Here is a 20,948-nt window from a genome sequence, read left to right as displayed (position 1 = left end):
TATTACTATTATATTTTTTTATGCTGTATTATCATTTGTTTATTCTTTTTTAAATATATTTTTTCATTTTTTCAATAAATCTGCAGGTTAATCTCTAACTTATATCTGGAGAATAATTGTCACAATCATTTGGATCCTTGTTTACTTCTTGAAGCTCATCAAGAGAATGCCAAGAGTGTGCAAAGCAGTAATCAAAGCAAAAGGAGGCTACTTTGAAGAACCTAGAATATAACATATTTTCAGTTGTTTTACACTTTTTTTAAATTATGTATATAATTACAGTCATGTTAATTTATAGTTTTGATGCCTTCAGTGTAAATCTACAATTTTCATAGTCAAGAAAATAGAGAAAAGTCTATATATATATATATATATATATATATATATATATATATATATATATATATATATATATATATATATATAAATGGATGGATGGATGGATGGATGGATGGATGGATGGATGGATGGTTGGACGGATAGACGAATGGACAGACAGACAGACAGATAGATATTCTATAGATATTGTTCAACAACAAAAAACTGCCATTCAAAGATAGAAAAGACAAATTGAAGGATCATATGTAACATATATCTTGTACAAACTTGTATGTTGTAATATTGGATCTATATTGTCACCCATTGTGTATTTCTGCACTGTTGTATTCTTGTGAGCAGCAACTTAACTCAGAAAATTCTTCATAAAGCGCTGTTAATCAGTAAATAAGCTTATAAATTCAGCTCCCACAAACATCAAGTACAATGCAAGTCCTCATGCTCATTCCGATTCAGTGGGCACTGGGCAGCCAAGCTAACAAGCACAGAAAGTGGAGCTTCACTGGATAAATGAGACCCACTGCAGTCTCTTGAATAAGACACTGTACCAAGAGGTCTCTGGACTGACAATAATGAATAGCCAGCCTTAGGAGACATCCGGTATTATATAGAAAATCACTTTTTTGCCAAACCTAAACAAGACAAATCTCAATTTTAAATTCAAATACAACAACAACATGCAATGAACCACTATGTATTGTTAAAAGGCACATTCTGCATTAGCATTCATCCATTCACATTCACGCTGAACTCCATGGCATGTTTTAACATTTCTACGTTCATCCGTGGCCGTGTTGTGCCATGCAATAGTTTTGTGTGTGACTGTTAACCCTATAAACACACAGAGTTTGTGGTATAACAGAAGTAATCTTGCACATTCCTTGTCCTTGAGCTATAGTATTATGCAGGCAGAGGTGCATACCCAGTCAGAGATGAGACATGTCGCTATTGCAAACAGTGCAGCACAACCCGTTGGGACTTGTTCATGCTCACATCCTGAGCTTTCAGTACAAACAGGGCTTTCATCCAAGGAGGAAAATGGAGCCTGGCGTGTATTCCAACTCATTTTCCAAATCTCTTGTGTGCTGTCTAAGATTTAGGCAATACACAATAATAAACCTGAGCATGAATGCTGTCTAAGCTGCTTTTATCTTAATAATAAGACATATAAATGCACTTTGGAAAGTAGATTTCCTTTATTTGATCAATAATAAATTTGATTTAGAACTGCACTGTTCTGTTGGACAGGGCCTCTAAAAACATACAGGAATCAGAAAGTGAAATTCAATACCTTTTAAGACCTTTTTTAAGACTCTTTCCATACATTTAAGACATTATATCCACTTTAGGTTTCAACGAGAAACATAGGTGAGATTTTAACTTACAGTATATTTACAAAATATTCATGTAAGAAACTAATCAAAAACTAAAATATTATTTATATACCGAATAAAAATCTATTACCTCAAGCTAATTCAGCAGTTTGGCGTCTTTATAATTGCAGAAATAATAAAACAAAGCAGCATGATGTCAAATCTAGCAGGATTTCATTGACTTTATAAACTACACAGCATCCTGGCATTCGCAGATTTAATTTAGGCAAACTTCAGCAAACAACCATACATTGCATAAACAAAAAATTATATAAAATTGAATACCTTGCAAAATAGCATATAATACTTTTTAGCAGCCTTAAATTTCTCTACAGTGATGATTTAGCAACTTTTAATACTTTTTAAGACCCTGCTGACACCCTGCTATGAATTATAGTTTTATGTTTAAGCAAAATGCTATTTTTGTTTTTATTCTGCCAAACATAATGACCTTTCTTACAAATATAAATGCTGACATTTAGGCCTGGGATGAAAACTGATTTCAAGGTATACTGCTGTTTGGAAAAGTCAAGATTTTAAAACCGTCAAAGTTTTCTGAAATACCATTGCTAAGGTATATGTACATTTTTTTTACTTATTAATTTTATTTACTTTTTAAGAGCAACTGTATCTCCATCTGAAAAAAAAAATCCACATCAAAAATTACTGGTCCAAATTATTTAAAATGTTTCTTTAAATGAAATATATTGTGTTCAACTGGCAAAAAAATATTGCTTTTTACCCAGACATTAAAATATAATTACTTATTTTGGAGCAGTAAACCGTGAAACGGTTTTTATCCAAGGTTATTATGCCGTCAAAATCATATACCGGCCCATGCCTACTGGCATTTAGAGCATTTTCTTTACAAATTAACAAAAATGTATATTTACCAAAATACCAATGTTTTAAGTCAAGAAATGTTTACAAAAACAAAAAATCTACAATCACAACCAGAGTGGGGTGTAATGCATTCCACAGTAAAGCGTTACTGTGGTCTAATAAAATTTTGGGGGAATAAAGTATTGTAATGAATTACATTTTAAATTTGTGTATTACTAAAGTTAGTGTAATTGCGTTACTTGTATTACAAATATAGCTTTTAGAAGAAAAAAGCTTCTTTTAAATCACGTTTTCTGCTGCATCGTCAGTAAATAAGCATGCGTTGTTAAATTGCTGGTAAACGCAAGTTAAAATGGCTACTAAGTAGAGCGGTTGCTCCTTTAAGTGGAAATACAGACATCACTTTGATTTCATTGAGCGTAAAGACAAAAAGTATTGCTGTGAAATGCAGTCTAAAGAACTTTGACTGCTTTTACCTCGACCAGCAGCTTCCTTAAGCACTTTAATAGAAAGCATTCTATGATAACCAATGGCACCCAAAATCACAGTGGCCCAACTCAGCCTAAATTGATTTTTTTTATGTGCAGCATCAGGAGTGGAGGTATCTTCTGAACATGAAGAGAAGCATAGCTGCCTGTTGACCTTATTCTAAAATGCGGAAGTGCGCCTGTTTTCGCGATTGTCTTAGAACTTCCGATTCAGTCGCCTATGGGAGAAATGACTAGGAATAATAAACAGGAGAAAATGGTCAAACTACTTGCTCTACAAACAAATGTTTGCATGACTCTACAGACCAAGTAAAATAATATAATAAGAAAATATCAAATTGCAACATCAAGCAGCGTAATGAGCAGTTTTTAACGTCAAAAAATGAATGGAAGTGAATGAGACCGGAAGTCTCAAGTCAAAAAGATTCAAATGGCAGCGCCCACTCGTCAGCGGAGAATAAGGTGAATAGGGCCATTCACATATTGCATCTTTTCACGCACATTTCCCAGACGCACCCAGATGAAAACCGTGAGTCACGCGACAAAAACTGACCAATCAGATTATTTGGATACACATTTTGGTAGACTAACTACCTCAGACAAACAAAGAACACCCAAACACTGCAGGGCTTCTTCATTGGATGTCAATGGTCACAGGTAACTTCAAAATAAAGTAATTAGTAATCTGATGACATTTTACATTAATTAGTAACGTAATCAGATTACAATTTTTCAGTAGTACTTTGTAATCTATTTTTAAAGTAACTTTCCCAACATTGATCACAACAAATTGCTTGCATTTTTTTCTGAAAAATAGGCAAGTAAATAAATAAATAAATATTACTGTATTGCTATTTGCAATTTGGAAAAACATATATCTAGACATTTAGAACAATATATAAATAACAAAACAAGTTTTCTCTTATTTTTTCTCCAAACCTACACACAAATTGGGTTTATATTCACACATTCGAGTGAAATTATTATAGAAGCCCGTGACTACCAAAGTACAACATTGTTCACAGTCAAATAAATAGTGATAATGCTGTTTTAAAGTCATCCTTGCATGTGATTTCAAACCCAATATTCAAAGGCTATACCATAAACAACATACTATAGGGAGCATGTCACAAGTTGTCACTGAACGAATGTGCGAATATAAAACCAACTTTACCTACTGTACCACGTGGAAATTAACAATATCAAAAACATTATCTCAAATTAATACATTATAGTGTATTGATTGCATATCCTAGACTTCAAACGTGTTCTGCAGTAAAAACATCAATCGCGGACCAATACACGATATCGTTGAGGCGATATAATGTGTCGAATCAATATGCAGTTGGTACATTTTGTTAACTTGACATGTAAACAGACTGTCGCAGCTCTCAGTGGGCAGGAAAATGAATTACAGATATCGTGATGATAATCATCACCACCTTTAAACAAACAAAAACTTTTCAGTCAATGTCAGTGTTAGCTCCTGTCACAAGCTAACCTTACAATTTCTTTGGCATTTACAAGCAAAAGAAATTCTCTACTTATGTCCTTATAAGTAGCACAGGAGCATTAATTTGTTGATAACATAACTGTTTTCACGAAACATATAGCCTACATCCAGTGTTTTTTTACTTCCAGCGTGAGAAGGATAAGCGTATAAGCGGACTACGGGTCTCACGGTCTCACCTGACCGCTGCACTCACCTGAGCATTCTGCGCATTCCTCCGCCGGCGACCCTCCGGTTTGCTTCGGTTTAGACTTTCTCCATAAAGTTAACCTCCACTCCACAGCTGCCCTGTCCTGACCTATTCATGCATCTCTAAGGACCGAGCTGTCCCGGGAGAAGCTTGCTAATATACAGAATTGGACTCAAGGCCTTCTGGGCGTTCAAAGCATTTGCAGACCTGGACAGATTTGTCCAGCCCATCACCCCCTTGTGCTGGAAAAGGGATTCATTCTCCCTATGAGCTATCAACCAAGGCTGAACCTGGACGGGGGCGTCCCGCGAGTCACTTTTAACACTCAAGGCAGGGATAGTTTGTCCCAATTGGAACGTAGCCAAGGCAGAACCTGGACGAGGGCATCCCACGTGACACTTTTAACACACAAGTTAGGGCTAATCTGTCCCAATCGGAACGTAGCCAAGGCAGGACCTGGACGCAGCAGGCATACAGCGTTGAACTAAGAAGACAGGGCTCATTTTTGTCCCCACTGAATTTACTTTTACCACACAGATAATAAATAAAAGGAATAATGAAGACACTGAACACCATTTGACCGTTAAGTTGTACAATATTTATTTATTCAGAGTCTTCTGTTTGTTCGAGCGGGCGAGCGCCCTGGCTTTTCCCTTTGGCAGGGCGCCATGGCAGCGTCCTCCTGCTGGTTCCCTCCTGGAAAAGAGACACATAAAGGGTAGTTAGCCAATGCCACACGTTCTGCTGTCCACGCCAAAGAGAATGTGATTTTTACCAGGGGAGAGACGGAAGTCTCCGTCCTCTTGCGCCCTTTCCGCGGGGGGCTTTCAGTGCCCGCTGCCTCCCCATCCTCCTCCTCCTCCTCCTCCTCCTCCACCAGGGCCCTTTCAAAGAGTCTGCGGCGCTCGCGTGCTTGGAGAGGTCCGAGGTGAAGTGCGTAGAACTTATCTGAGGTTGAAGTGTCATGGCACATGAATTGCGCCACCTTGCGGCGATCCTCTGAAGAGTGTGCATTCTTTGCCTGCGTCGGAGAGAGACAGAAGCTTGATTAGGATAGAAGCCGCCGCTGGTAGTTACAGGGGCGTCACAATGCCTACTCACATGAGTCGCGATCGCAGTGCGTACGTCAGTAAAGGTGGGTTTGCCTGGAAGGCCCATACTGAGCCAAGCAGACTGAAAGTACTTGTTCAGGGTCCGACAAGGACTGGCTCTGGAAGTGAAAAAGAAATAGGTAGCCTGGCTCCCTCCGGGGAGACCAGCCCGCAGCGCCAAAAACCTGCGGAACCAGCTGTATTCCTCCCTGTTTAGGGACAGCTGAGCCGCCCCAAAGGCTCTGTTTGTTTTGTGAGTGGTAATCTGCCATCAGAGAACAAGCAGTGAATGAGTGAGTGAGAGAGAGAGCATGCTACTGGTGACCCCCACCTTACTTGCGCCATACTCACGTTAATGACATAAGCAGACTCGTCGGGGCTTCTGGAGGCCTCTTCAACCTCCTGGATTGTGAGATTCTGGAAGACTCCACAGCGGTGCCCAGAGATGGAGGTTAGGTAGCCAGTCAGAAAGCCATAGAAGCGCCACTGTTGCCTAGTGCTTGGGTTGGATTCGAGGCTATCTGGTGAAAGACATTAGACAGATTAGACCACCGACGGTTCTATTTCCTTTCTGGGTCACCAACAGCTCTTGGCTGCTGGTGACTTGTACTCCGGGGCGCCAGCAGCTCAAACAACAGCTGCTGGTGGCCCGGAGAGGAAATGTGCGTTTCTTCTTCAGGGGCACCAGCAGTTCATGGACTGCTGGTGCCCCTGAAGAAGAAACGCACAACTCCTCTCCGGGCCACCAGCAGCTGTTGGTTCATCCAGCCACGTCGGTCTGCCCCCCTTCCCCCCCGAATGAGTCCCATTCGCGGGGGAGAGGGGCAGACAGACGTGGCTGGATGAACCAAGGGCTGTTGGTGCCCCGGAAGAACGAACAGGGGGAATCGCTGGAACGGCGGAAGGGCTTGCTTACCTAGCAGGGCGGGAATTTTCCTCCCAGCGGTCCGGTGACAGCGCACCAGACTGGCCTTGGGGATCAGTCGGCTTTCCTTCGCCTGCTTGGTCCTTACCTCGTGCACGACGACACGCCGGCGTATGCCGCGGATGAGGGCTCTGACCTCCCTTCGAATCAGAACCAGAGCCGTGCTGGAGAGCTGACAGGCGGCCGGCGGCGTCTCCGAGAGGTAGTCTAGGAACTGAGCCACGTTCTTCAGGTAGTGCTGCCTGGTGGGCTCGGCCATGCGCGTCTGACCTAGCCGGGCGGCCCACGCTCGGATTCGGGCTGGTTGGTTGAGGAAGAGGAAGTCCCCTGGCTCCGCGGTGCCCCTGGCCATGTAACCAAGGAAGGCTTTGATTCTCCCCAGCTTCGAAGTGACGTTGTTCCGCAGGCGGGGGGTGGGCTCGCTGCCCAGTTGGTACCCTTCGAACTCCCCCAAGAGAAGGTCTGTGGAACGAGCACAACCAAGAGTCAACTTCCCCGAAGCCACACACCCAGCAGAGCGACAGTGACGTGCCTGAAATATACTCAACTCAGCGCGGGGACGTGGTCCGGGAACGGGTAGGCAGTGGGCTCCAAAGCCTCCGGAGGCTCGGGGGGCGTCGGACCTCCGGCCGCCCCTCGCCCGGGAGGCGGTGGTGCAGGAGGCGACCTGGTTCTCCTGGCCCTCTTCCTCCTCCTTCTCCCCCCTTCTCCCTTCCTTAGCTCTCGGTAGAGGCGTGTGATTTGGAGCAGGGTGGACCGCATCTTGGTAACCTGTTTCCCCAGGTCCGTGAGCTGAGCCTGTATGCGCTCGGTGGCGCGCCTGCAGCCGCGGTCGGCGCACGGGCGGCCGGCCTCTGGGTCCTCCGAGTCCCGCTCCCCCTCGGAGGACGATGCTAGCTGGGACACGACAGGGATTGCAGGCTGGGTGGACCGCAGCCACTGCAACTCCCGAGCTACTTTCCGGCGTTTCGCCCTCCCCATAGCCTCTTTCCTTCCCGAGGTCGAGAGCTCCGCGTGCTGCCTCAAGTGCCTGTCTAGGCGGGCTGGCGTCCGGCGACATCCCGGGACCGGGCACGGTGTCTTCCGCGTGTCCACGCGGCCGGCGGCCAGCGCGAGAAGCAGCCGCTTCTCGTCCGAGTTGGCCACCTTGTGAACGGCCGTCAGGTGAGGCGCAAGCCGGCTGTACACGTTGAAGCATAGGGCACATTCAGCCATGACCGTGCCAGAGCCAATGCAGAGGGGGAAAGGGGCCCGCACGCCACGTGCGGCGGTTAATAAGCGGCCGGAGGCGGCGTCCACTTCCGCGTCATGACGTTGGTGGACCCGTATTTCTTAAAGGGGAAGGACACCCCCCCGCACCAGGAGGTGTAAGCCGATGCCCTACGGAGATCCATTCGGTTCAAGCCTTCTCTTGTTACGACTTCTCAAGTAGGGGGGAGAGGGGTGTCCACCTCACTCCCTTCCCCCCTTTTCAAAGGAACCAGAGGGGGTGTCCCGTTAAACAATTCACCCCACCGCCCCTTCATCGTTGCCCCGGTCAGCGGTTCGACACCTCTCTCTCTTGTCACGACTCGAGTTGGGGAAGGGGTGTCCCACCTCACTCCCTATCCCCCCTTCATTTTGCTGTTCTGGCCAGCGGGAGCTTTTCCACAGCCATCCACGTTCACTTTTTCCACCCCAAAAAGGGGATTGATTGTTTGAGCCCCATCGGGGGGGGACAGCTCCACACGCGCCAGCCGCGGGAGCTTTTGTGACCTGCTACAACCAACATGGGATACGCACCAACCATCGAAAGGGGAGTTCAGACAGCCCGTAACCCCGGCACCACTGACCCTGGCACGTTTCACCTCGCCGGAGTCCACTAGCTTCCCCTCCCAACCAACCACCCTCACTCCCCCGGGAGCAGGGTAGGCGGGGTGGGGGTCAGCCGGGAGCCAGCAAGGATAAACCCAGGGGGTGGGCGGCGTTGCGGGCGGGCGGGCGGACGGACGGGATGCAGACGCACACACTCGGGCGGGGGTAGAATCGAAGCCCACACCAGCTCGTTCCCTACGCTGCCCCTGGGGCCTCGATTCACCACGCCGGGTGACTCGACCGAACCCACCGAACATCCCCCAGCCCTCGCAGGGCGAGGGGCGTGGGGCGGGGGCACGGGCCGAGTATCGGCGCGGGGGAAACGGAGTCCAGGGGGGCGGGCTGGCGGGCGGGCTGAGCAGCAGACAAGCTCTGGGTCATTTAGCCAGACGGGCCATCTGGGTCCTTTACCCACAGATCGGGGCGGGAAGGGGGGGGCGCTGTGTGCGGAGGGACACCCCCACGCCTCCCTGATACAGCGCCCAGGACGGGGAGGATCTGCCACACCCATAGAGGCCGACCCCATTGGTGCTTTGGGGGGCCTGGGTGGGGGCCTAGCCCCTGGGGCGCCACACTAGCTCCTATCGATCAGTCACCGTGGGGTCTGGCGACTGGACTGTCAGAGACTAAGTCCATATTTTTACGCCTTCCCCGAAACCCTGATGGCAGGTCAGAGATTGTGGGTGTCGGGCAAAAACCTCCAGGCGCGGGACGTCCCGACAAGTAGGCCGGGAAGGGTGGTCTCCCGTCGGGCATGGTTTGGTGGGCTCGGGCCTGGGTCTAACCAACGCCCCGGTGAGCGCCAGGCATAACGTATTCCTGTTGGACCTTTGGCGCTAGATGCGTAAAGATGTGCCGCTGGTGAACCATCGATGGAGCCACTGGTGAACCATTAATGGGGGCCTCTGAGATCCAGCGTTGGGGAGGCCTGTGCCCCGCGCGCTCTGCCCGGGGCACACACACCCTTCTCGGGGAGCGACCCCAGCCCCTCTCCCTGGCCTGGGGCCTCTGAGATCCAGCGTTGGGGAGGCCTGTGCCCCGCGCGCTCTGCCCGGGGCACACACACCCTTCTCGGGGAGCGACCCCAGCCCCTCTCCCTGGCCTGGGGCCTCTGAGATCCAGCGTTGGGGAGGCCTGTGCCCCGCGCGCTCTGCCCGGGGCACACACACCCTTCTCGGGGAGCGACCCCAGCCCCTCTCCCTGGCCTGGGGCCTCTGAGATCCAGCGTTGGGGAGGCCTGTGCCCCGCGCGCTCTGCCCGGGGCACACACACCCTTCTCGGGGAGCGACCCCAGCCCCTCTCCCTGGCCTGGGGCCTCTGAGATCCAGCGTTGGGGAGGCCTGTGCCCCGCGCGCTCTGCCCGGGGCACACACACCCTTCTCGGGGAGCGACCCCAGCCCCTCTCCCTGGCCTGGGGCCTCTGAGATCCAGCGTTGGGGAGGCCTGTGCCCCGCGCGCTCTGCCCGGGGCACACACACCCTTCTCGGGGAGCGACCCCAGCCCCTCTCCCTGGCCTGGGGCCTCTGAGATCCAGCGTTGGGGAGGCCTGTGCCCCGCGCGCTCTGCCCGGGGCACACACACCCTTCTCGGGGAGCGACCCCAGCCCCTCTCCCTGGCCTGGGGCCTCTGAGATCCAGCGTTGGGGAGGCCTGTGCCCCGCGCGCTCTGCCCGGGGCACACACACCCTTCTCGGGGAGCGACCCCAGCCCCTCTCCCTGGCCTGGGGCCTCTGAGATCCAGCGTTGGGGAGGCCTGTGCCCCGCGCGCTCTGCCCGGGGCACACACACCCTTCTCGGGGAGCGACCCCAGCCCCTCTCCCTGGCCTGGGGCCTCTGAGATCCAGCGTTGGGGAGGCCTGTGCCCCGCGCGCTCTGCCCGGGGCACACACACCCTTCTCGGGGAGCGACCCCAGCCCCTCTCCCTGGCCTGGGGCCTCTGAGATCCAGCGTTGGGGAGGCCTGTGCCCCGCGCGCTCTGCCCGGGGCACACACACCCTTCTCGGGGAGCGACCCCAGCCCCTCTCCCTGGCCTGGGGCCTCTGAGATCCAGCGTTGGGGAGGCCTGTGCCCCGCGCGCTCTGCCCGGGGCACACACACCCTTCTCGGGGAGCGACCCCAGCCCCTCTCCCTGGCCTGGGGCCTCTGAGATCCAGCGTTGGGGGGGGGGCCGTGCCCTGCACGCTCTGCCCGAGGTACACGCACTCTCCGGCGGCAAGCGCTGGTTCCAAAGGACCCCCTAGATTTGCACCTAATCACCAGCCGTGCCCGGGCACCCCACTATTAAGCCCGGGGACACTAACTCCTCCAAACCGCATGGATCAGACAGACGTGCTGCTGGTGACCCAACTGGCCAAGACGTACCGCTGGTGACCCAATCGGTCTTTGGGTTTGTGAATGGGTCACCACCGGCCCTGGGCTCGTGTATGGGGCACCAGCCGCACGTCGTTCTAGCCTCCGTCTGCGATGGGGTCTTATGTTTGCTGCGGGGTGATGGACGCTGGGAGACGGGTTAGCAGCTCAGAAATGGACCCTTGACTCCCGTGTACCCCCTAACTCCCATGGTGTTCAGACCACTGGCCTTGCCCGGATTTGAACGCTTGTTTTTGGGTTAGCTTTGCTGGCCAAGAGGCCTGGATCCTTGGAAGGACCAGGGCAGCAGTGCGCATTTGGTTTGCCCGGGTTTGAACGCTTGTTTTCGGGTTAGCTTTGCTGGCCAAGAGGCCTGGATCCTTGGAAGGACCAGGGCAGCAGTGCGCATTTGGTTTGCCCGGATTTGAACGCTTGTTTTCGGGTTAGCTTTGCTGGCCAAGAGGCCTGGATCCTTGGAAGGACCAGGGCAGCAGTGCGCATTTGGTTTGCCCGGATTTGAACGCTTGTTTTCGGGTTAGCTTTGCTGGCCAAGAGGCCTGGATCCTTGGAAGGACCAGGGCAGCAGTGCGCATTTGGTTTGCCCGGGTTTGAACGCTTGTTTTCGGGTTAGCTTTGCTGGCCAAGAGGCCTGGATCCTTGGAAGGACCAGGGCAGCAGTGCGCATTTGGTTTGCCCGGATTTGAACGCTTGTTTTCGGGTTAGCTTTGCTGGCCAAGAGGCCTGGATCCTTGGAAGGACCAGGGCAGCAGTGCGCATTTGGTTTGCCCGGGTTTGAACGCTTGTTTTCGGGTTAGCTTTGCTGGCCAAGAGGCCTGGATCCTTGGAAGGACCAGGGCAGCAGTGCGCATTTGGTTTGCCCGGGTTTGAACGCTTGTTTTCGGGTTAGCTTTGCTGGCCAAGAGGCCTGGATCCTTGGAAGGACCAGGGCAGCAGTGCGCATTTGGTTTGCCCGGATTTGAACGCTTGTTTTCGGGTTAGCTTTGCTGGCCAAGAGGCCTGGATCCTTGGAAGGACCAGGGCAGCAGTGCGCATTTGGTTTGCCCGGATTTGAACGCTTGTTTTCGGGTTAGCTTTGCTGGCCAAGAGGCCTGGATCCTTGGAAGGACCAGGGCAGCAGTGCGCATTTGGTTTGCCCGGATTTGAACGCTTGTTTTCGGGTTAGCTTTGCTGGCCAAGAGGCCTGGATCCTTGGAAGGACCAGGGCAGCAGTGCGCATTTGGTTTGCCCGGGTTTGAACGCTTGTTTTCGGGTTAGCTTTGCTGGCCAAGAGGCCTGGATCCTTGGAAGGACCAGGGCAGCAGTGCGCATTTGGTTTGCCCGGGTTTGAACGCTTGTTTTGGGGCAACGGGGCCCTCGTTAGACCCCTGGTTCGTTCAACCGCGAAATCGAAAATTGCACTAAGTCCTTCATTTGAGTCTGTTATCGAAACCTCGACGGCAGGTCAGCGAAACCCAGGGACGCGCTACCCCCCCTCCAGGCGCGGGTCATGCCGGAGAGAGTGGTCTCTTCCCGGGCATGGCTTGGTGAGCTCTCCCCCTGGTCCAACCAACGCCCCCGGTGAGCTCATCCATAGCGTTTGCCAGCGGTCGTTCCAAAGACCCCCCCCCCGCTAGAGACCCACCATCCCCCAAATGAGTGTTAGTTGTTTCAAACAGCAAAAAAATAAAATCAATGCATTTCGTTTTCAAAATGATTTTTTTTTACTTTCTTCGGATAGCGTTTCTCCTCAGTTCACTCATGTTGTCGGTATTTCGCTCCAACATTTAACAGATTTGGCGCATGTACTGAATCCTTTGCATATAAAAAGCGGTCGTTTTATGTCCCCACAGCATTTCAGCAACGGTTGTAGTGTGTTGCGCAAGTAAAGTGAAACGTTCGGATTAGTGTTGGCTCTTAAAGCTGTACACAGTACTGAGAGTCATTATCGCTTTATCAGCCCACATCACCGCCCTCGACCAGCTCAGATAGCTCGATAGGTCTAATCATTTCCTCTGAGCTTGTGCGGACTCTCTACTGTAAATTTGGACTTACCGAGTTGAGTTTAGGAGAATTTTGATTCACCTCAGTGAGTCGAATCTTTTTGTTTGTTTACCGGTGTTTTGCCTCAGGGAGTGATTTGCATTGAGGGACTGTAACGGTAATAAAATACACCAAAAAATACATAAACAGCTGTATATAAGACGAAAGTTGGTGGAGATTGTTTTGTTTTTTAAACATTTTTTGTTCATCTCTCTAAAAATAAGTTAATATAAATGAACACAGTTAAAAGTAAATAAGCAGAAATCTAAAGAAACAGAAAAGCAGAAAGCAGAAAACTCGTCGACCTGAAAAGGAATTTAGATTCAACCCAGTGAGTCGAAGCCCTTTACCTGTTCACCTACTTAGAAAGGTTAGATAATCATATCAATTTTTATATAAAGTTATTTGGCATTATTATTAATTCAAAATAATAATAACAATAATAATAATAATATTAAATTATTATTTATATATTATTAAAATTATGAAGCAGACAATACTATAGACTATATACTAAAGAACTAAAGTAAATTATTACAAAATAAAAGTACTTTACTAGTTTATGGCAGCAATAAAACACTCAAAGACCTACATATTTCACAATACAACACATGTTATAATCTATATTATTTAAAAAAAATACACATTCCGTCTTTTTTTTTTTTTAAAAAAGGACAAAAATCTTAAAATCTTATTTTTAGTTTTATTTCACAAAAAAAGTATGTGGCTTATGGCTGTATACACATAAAAATGTTCTGCGGCAAGATCATGCTTTCACCAGTACACACCGTATGACATTGTGGGTGTTATTTAGCACATTTCACTTCAGAGGCAGAAAATCTACCACAACATACTGTAGTTAATAAAACCTAACTCCTCTTGCTTCATTGGAAAGATTGAAAATGAAAAAAATAAATAGTCTTAAACACCAAATGCAGTGTCAGACCTAATAGAAACTGAGAATCGGGAGCTAAAAAGGATTGTGAATGAAACCATTGATCTTACATCCTTCTTTGTATGTCATTAAATAAACTGAGCTTTGTTCTGTTTTCACAAAGAACACAATTCAGTTTTAAGAAACTTCTGGTTATTTTCTCATCCAGACACATCAATAACCTTTCAGTCAATTGCTTAGACTAAAAATGCATTGCTGTTTACTGCTGTATAAAAACAATGTCCAGCTGGTACTCATTAAAATGATTCTGTGGCTGTTTCAAAATGCATTGATTTGTGCTGTATTTGTGCTTTATATTAGGTACAAATTAGATAAAACCAAAAGAGAAAATGAAAACAGGAGATACTCAGAGAAAGATTCCAGTGAATATGGGACAGTAAATAGGCTCGTAAGCTATTTTTGGAGAGTAATGAGACTAATAAACCCACTTCATGTTCAAATTTAGCAGTGTACTTGGATCAAGCCCCACTCAAACTATAACTCCACTTCCTCAAACATGATTTCTGCCTGAAATAGGCCTACATGTTCACTCAATCCTCAATGACTTATCTGACTTCACTTTGGCAATAAAAAATAAGTATAAAATATAATCTTTATGCATTAGCATGGCAATAAATCGTTAAAAAAAACAAGAAAGAAACATGCAATAACGTTAGAGAAGATTTGCAAAATAAAAGTCACTCAAGTGTCATATTGTAAATTACGTCGAAGCATGTCTCAATAATTAAATTACCCAACCTACTGTATATTCACCCATCCAAACAGCTCTTTCTATCATGTCACACCTTTTTGTAAAGTTTTAAAAATCAAATATTGAGAACACTTTACAATAATGTTCCATTGGTTGACATCTGATTATGAGTAATTTTAATTCTTGGTACATTTAGTCAATAAAAAACATGTTAAATCAGACTCGTTTAATTTAATTTTCCTTCGGCTTAGTCGCTTTATTCATCAGGGGTCACGCAGCAAAATGAACCGCCAACTTATCCAGCATATGTTAGTTCATCCAATTCACCTATAGCTCATGTCTTTGGACCGTGCGGAAACCAGAGCACCACACCAACACAGGGAGAACATGCAAACTCCACACAGAAAAACCAACCCTCTCAGCCGGGATGTGAACCATTGACCTAAAGAATTCTTGCTGTGAGGCGACAGTGCTAACCACTGAGCCACCGTGTCGCACTAGATCAGATTTATTCAGTCATTCATTTCTTTTCTGGGTTAGTCCCTTTATTAATCTGGGGCTGCCACAGCAGAATGAACCGCCAACTTATCCAGCATTTGTTTTTTACACAGCGGATGCCCTTCCAGATGCAACCCACCACTGGGAAACATCCACACACACTCATTTACACACACATACACCATGGACAATTTAGCCTACCTAATTCACCTATACCACATATTTTTGGACTTGTGGAGGAAACCGGAGAACCCGGAGGCAACTCACGCAAGCACGGGGAGAACATGCAAACTCCACACAGAATTGCCAACTGACCCAGGCGGGGCTTGAAACAGCGTCCTTCTTGCTGTAAGGCGATTGTGCTACCCACTGCGTCACTGTGCTGCAAAACATAGCTCTGTAAAACATAGGCTGGAATAGTAGGTGGTTCATTCCGCTGTGGCGACCCCTGATAAATAAAGCACTTAAGGCTGATTTATACTTCTGAGTCAAGCATATGCGTATTCTCCGGCGCAGCCTTCATGCAGTTACATAGAATAGCACAATCTTTGTGATTGGTCAGCTTTATTGGCTGTGACCAGTGTGGGTGGGACGAGAGCTGCGCAAACTCGTGTTTACAAAATGTCGAGTCCCATGAAGTAGCTCTAGATGGAAACTTGCGCCGTGGTTCACTCCAAACTCTTCACTTCAACTCTTGCACTCCGATTACTCGACGCAGAAACGTTAGAGTCTAAACAAGCCTTAAGCTAGATTAAATGAATGAATTTCATAACTAGCTTACTTTGCTAGCATGTGCACAATTAGCTTTTCATTTAAGCTAATCTTCAAACTCTGCTCTGGTTGTGTCTTTAATAACTTAACAAAGATTGAATATATTACCTTTTATTATTATTCACTGCCAGCTCATGTAAACGAATGTAATATTGGAACATTATTGTAAAACAATACCCAAATATTAGTTTGGTCTGTTAATCACGCGCGAGTCACATTTCATTCTTGGGTTGATAGAATTAATACCTCTATTGTTTTGGTTTAAAAGTGTGATGTTTAAGCAAAGCTGCACCCATATCCAGAAGCATCCTCATATCCAAATTATCAGACAAACCATATATAATACTGTAAAATAAACAAACAAGAACACAAATAATTTAAATAATAAATAGATAAATACATCAGTCCATTTCTCACATACTTTCATAAAAGATATTGTTGAATAATTCATCCAATCTCTGGAAATTGGGACGTGTCCCTCAAGAATCGGAGATAAAGAGGACTATCTGATTGGCTGGAGGTCTTGATTGACTGATGAGCCCCGCCCCTTTATTTGTCTCAATGAGGATTGGACACTTTTAGAGTTCACTGACAGGACACTAAGGGCCAAAAAGATGAGAATGTTGGGCCAGACAGTTGAAAGGGTCACATGGAAGTCTGGAGATGGCCGCAGGTTTCTGGTCCTCTTCAAGAGCTAGTAACACACTAGGACTGTTAAAAAAATAAACAACATTGCCAGAAGAAAGAGAGAGACAGAGAGAGAAACAGTAATCATGAGTTGGTGTCAAATTAAATCACCATATCCTGTTTCCTATTTAAACTTTTGCAACAGAAAACAAATAATTGTATAGCTCAGACGTGAACTTGAAGTTTTGACAAACATACAGGGTTACATGCAACAGCAAGAAGCTTTTAAGCAGGCAAAAAAAGGACAGGAAGAAAGGAACGTTGTCTATATTTGACAACTCAAGATGAAAGGGTGATGAAAGGGCATCTGGGGTCAAATTTGGGAAGAAATAAGATCTTAAAATAAAAGTAGTCTCTTAGGCTCACCAAGGCTGCAATAATTAGATCTATACAGTACAAAAATGTAAAATATTGTGAAACATTATTGCAATTTTAACATATGTTTAAGTAGCTTATTGTTATGATGACAAAGCTGAGTTCTAAGAAGCCACTACTGCAGTCTTCAGTGTCACATGATCTTTCAGAAACCAATCAAAGTTTTGCAAAGTAATTTAAACAGTTCATATTATTATCAATGTTGAAAATTATTGTTGCTGCTTTTTTAATTTTGTGGATATAATTTTGTGGATATTCCATTGTTTTCCCTAAACTATCATTATTATTATTACATATTTGAAGTTAGCATGATAATACATAGACCTCAGAGAGCAATAAATAAAAACAAATCCATTTTATCACACCTTTAAAGGGGTGGTTCAGAGTGGATTTTTAAGGCTTGTGTTTATAAGATGCAAAGCAATGTGTGCTCGTGCTTCATTTGTAAAAAATCACGTTATTTTTTTAAATATATCCTACTTTGATTATATATTGCTACTCAGCTGGCATGAAAATTACTGTCATATTTTTAGTTCCTCCAAAAGGCTCATCTTCAAGAGGCTCTGATTGGTCAGCTAACATAACATGCTGTGATTCGCAGATCGGCTCCACGTCACCTGGAAAAGCGTCACGCCTCTAACAGCTTTGTAAATACTGTAGCTGCATCCCAAATGGCACACTATACACTATGCACTCATGCACTATGTACTTATGGACTTACCCACTCAACAGCGTAGTATATGTATGTAGTGTTGCCCTACATGGAACACTAATGTTTTTTTACTACACAAAATTTCCAACTGTTTCCCATTTGACGTTTGCCAAATTAGTGAAATAAATTAACAAAGTGCCAAATAATACCTGCCGTGAGTATAACCGCATTACCCATCGGGAGGCTCTCATAGAAGAATTTCGCTTTCACAATCCCAAAACAAATAAAGTTATCGTACATGTGTGCCCGATAGCTCCGCCTCTTCCGCTATGTGAGCAAAAGTGTGGTCGTTGATTGCGTAAAGTGTCCAACATTACACACTTCATTTTACCGGCTGAATGAGTGCATTATCCAGGTAATTAAAGTGCTCTTATTATTTTTATAGTTTTCATTGTTAACGCACTTCTTACACTATTTAAACTACAAAATGGCATAGATTAGTGCATAAGTATGCGATTTGGGACGCACCTTGTCAGTCAGAGTAGCTGTTAGCCGTATTAGTTTGAGCCTGAATCAGACAGTAAATAAAGAGGACACAGCTTAACGTCATGCCAGCTCTCTAAAATAACATCTGACAATTTCTTTCACATACATTCAAGTTATAAGCATGTGTAAGTAATATAAAATGTTTACATTTGTTTTACAAGTTGGTTATTTGAGATGTAGAATGCAGGGAAAGCGGCCGCACAGAGAGACACAGCAGCGCTGCTGAAGATTGTTGCTTGTTTAGGAATTTGAAGCTAAATTGTTAGCGGTGCCAAACAGCATTTGCTGTTGTTTACATTCTTGTTTACGTCCTTGCTATAACATACTGGTAATGCTAATAAACTAAAACTAAAATAATCCACAGCTTCTTCTATTATGGTTGGAGCTGCTTTTTATGGAGGAGTTTCAGCTGAATCCAGCACTGAACTGGCAGAGATTCTATAAGCTGTCCTTTGTCAAATGCTAGCTGTATATTATTTTATAATTCCCAGGAACATAATTAAAATGAAATTGTAAGCACTTCTCTCTTTGTGTCGTGTCCTTTGGAATCCCAAATACAAAAGCAGAACAAGCTCTGTGGAAACAGCATGTTTGGACGGCATTTTAGCTTTCTCTGTTATAACATTACAGCATCTCTGGCCACACCCTTTTACTGTGCAGGGTAGATGTGCGTGGTGAATGAAGCGCTTGTGATACCACTAACCCAGTGTGGTGAGAAATTGAGTCACCCCTGAAATAGAGGGTTGTTACAAGATCTGATATGGATGCAGCCGGAATTAAATGAAATGTATTTATATTATTTATATAATTTCCCATTTGTTGTATTTTATTATCGTCTATCCCCCCCAAGCATAAACCCAACAGTCACAGTAACGTAAAAACTTTAGTTGTATCGTGTATTATCTATGTTATCTATTAAATTACCCAATAAATTGTACTTTTTAAGGTCTACCCACACCTCAACCCAAAACCCAACCATCACAGTACCAAATATGAATTATTGTTATAGAGTGTCATTAAAAAAATGCAGCTATATTAATGTGCATATCGATCTTCCAGCCAGCCGAGTATTCAATCTACACTTTACGCAATAGAATCCACTTAGGACCCCAATGGCTCATCTGCATTTAATGCTTGATCAAAAGCTATTTCAGGATAACTTGTTAATCCTCTTTACTAAATAAAAGCCTACACTAAATATAAAGTACTAAGCGAAACGCAAAATACATCTCATCAAACTGCTGAAGGTTAGACTAAATGGGATAGATACATGTAAATAGACATTTCTATATTTGGGAGAATTTTATTGACAAAGGGGTGTGTATACTGTATGTTTGTCTCTCTTATTCCTGTCTTATGTGTATTATAGTACTATCGTCATTGATTCAGCCTACTCATACAAGTGCATAACTTCACACATATAGTTTCCCAGTAATTTAGTTTTATGTCATTATAACATTTTTTTAAATGACAAAAAACGAGAACGAGATTTCGCTGCATTTAAATATACAGTTGAAGTCAGAATAATTAGCACGCCTGAATTAATAGCCCCCATTTATTTTTTTTCCCCAATTTCTGTTTAACAGAGAGATTTTTTTTAACACATTTCCAAACATAATAGTTTTAATAACTCATTTCTAATAACTGATTTATTTTATCTTTGCCATGAGGACAGTAAATAATATTTGACTAGATATTTTTCAAGACATTTCTATACAGCTTAAAGTGACATTTAAAGACTTAACTAGGTTAATTAGGTTAACTAGGCAGGTTAGGGTAATTAGGCAAGTTATTGTATAACAATGGTTTGTTCTATAGCGAAAAAAAATATAGCTTAAAGGGGCTACTAATTTTGACCTTGAAATGTTTTTTAAAAAATTTAAAACTGCTTTTATTCAAGCTGAAATAAAACAAACAAGACTTTCTCCAGAAGAAAAAATATTATCAGACATACTGTGAACATTTCCTTGCTCTGTTAAACATCATTTAGGAAATATTTAAAAAAGAGAAAAAAAATTCAAAGGGGGGACTGGATGTATTTTTTTGTAGTCCCCAAACTTTGTTCGCTGTAACCCTGTAAAGCCAATGTCTCACTTTGCATTGAACTTTGAGTTTGTTACATTCAGAGATGTTGTTTATGTTCACAAATCTACAGTACTAAACAGTACTAACACATCAACTAAAGTTTAAAATATGATATCATAGTATACCACCCCTTTAATAATGTAATGCACACTGAGTAAATGTATTATTTTAACAATAGGGTTTCCACAAACATAATAAGCAGCTCAACTATTTTCAAAATTAATAATAATATCTCTTTAAAAGCAAATCAACATATCATAAATTCTGAATGATCGTTTTAAAATTGCAATTATTCCAAAGAGTAGTGAAAATTAGTTGTGTTGTAAAAGTATGACCAAATGGGCGAGTGCTGTTAACAATACTTGTGAATTTCTGACTCTACATGTGACGTTCTTCTCTTATTGAGCAATAGTGTATATAGAGGAAGCAATAGAGAGTGAGTTCCTCCACGGGACGGTTACCTGTGGGCCGTGGATGCCCTGCTGCGCCTCAGTTGTGGGGAGGACGGCGGTACTGAGGCAGCAGGCTGCTGACAATCTAAGAGAAACTGATAAATTAGACAGATATACAGAGGTGTGACAGTCAGGGTTAGTGACACAAACACACACACAAATGAAAAGTGAGCACAGAGGAAATGGTTGCAATATAGCCTGACTTTATAGGTGTGATTTTATGTGTTAATGGCATGCA

The 20,948-nt window shown here is 44.9% G+C and overlaps 3 protein-coding genes across 12 annotated transcripts in view; all 3 read right to left on the bottom strand.

The window, feature by feature from the left end:
• Positions 1-12,884, bottom strand: part of fgd4a (FYVE, RhoGEF and PH domain containing 4a) — a 117,063-nt gene extending 104,179 nt beyond the window's left edge. Inside the window, exons 1-2 of one of the 4 annotated variants that reach the window (XM_073929141.1) lie at positions 12,684-12,884; positions 4,747-4,805 (exon numbers count right to left, since the gene is read on the bottom strand). In XM_073929141.1, coding sequence (XP_073785242.1) covers positions 4,747-4,805; positions 12,684-12,742 — 118 coding nt within the window. In that variant the 5' untranslated portion in view covers positions 12,743-12,884. 4 annotated transcript variants of the gene reach the window in all.
• LOC110439526 (uncharacterized) lies at positions 5,316-9,263 on the bottom strand. 5 transcript variants are annotated; one of them, XM_068220159.2, is made up of 6 exons: positions 7,305-9,201; positions 6,748-7,218; positions 6,183-6,352; positions 5,842-6,096; positions 5,516-5,761; positions 5,316-5,436 (listed from the first exon to the last, which is right to left on the bottom strand). In XM_068220159.2, the coding sequence occupies exons 1-6, from the start codon at positions 7,969-7,971 to the stop codon at positions 5,344-5,346; spliced, it is 1,902 nt and encodes a 633-aa protein (XP_068076260.2). In that variant the 5' UTR covers positions 7,972-9,201; the 3' UTR covers positions 5,316-5,343. The 5 variants fall into 5 exon arrangements, with proteins under 5 accessions (XP_068076260.2, XP_073785997.1, XP_068076258.2 ...); XM_073929896.1 differs by having other exon boundaries at positions 6,748-9,263; XM_068220157.2 differs by having other exon boundaries at positions 5,516-6,096; positions 7,305-8,009.
• A 797-nt stretch (positions 12,885-13,681) lies between the features above and the next one.
• The window catches only part of bicd1a (bicaudal D homolog 1a), a 69,099-nt gene continuing 61,832 nt past the window's right edge, over positions 13,682-20,948 (bottom strand). Inside the window, exons 8-9 of one of the 3 annotated variants that reach the window (XM_021467767.3) lie at positions 20,720-20,805; positions 13,682-16,624 (exon numbers count right to left, since the gene is read on the bottom strand). In XM_021467767.3, coding sequence (XP_021323442.2) covers positions 16,513-16,624; positions 20,720-20,805 — 198 coding nt within the window. In that variant the 3' untranslated portion in view covers positions 13,682-16,512. The remainder of the gene's footprint in view (positions 16,625-20,719; positions 20,806-20,948) is intronic. The other 2 variants (XM_005156469.6, XM_005156470.6) reach the window with 2 other exon arrangements.

This window comes from Danio rerio, chromosome 18, assembly GCF_049306965.1.
Source record: "Danio rerio strain Tuebingen ecotype United States chromosome 18, GRCz12tu, whole genome shotgun sequence".
Taxonomy (NCBI): Eukaryota; Metazoa; Chordata; class Actinopteri; order Cypriniformes; family Danionidae; genus Danio; species Danio rerio.
Note: the sequence above shows the minus strand (reverse complement) of the source record. Positions and strands in the feature narration are given on the sequence as shown.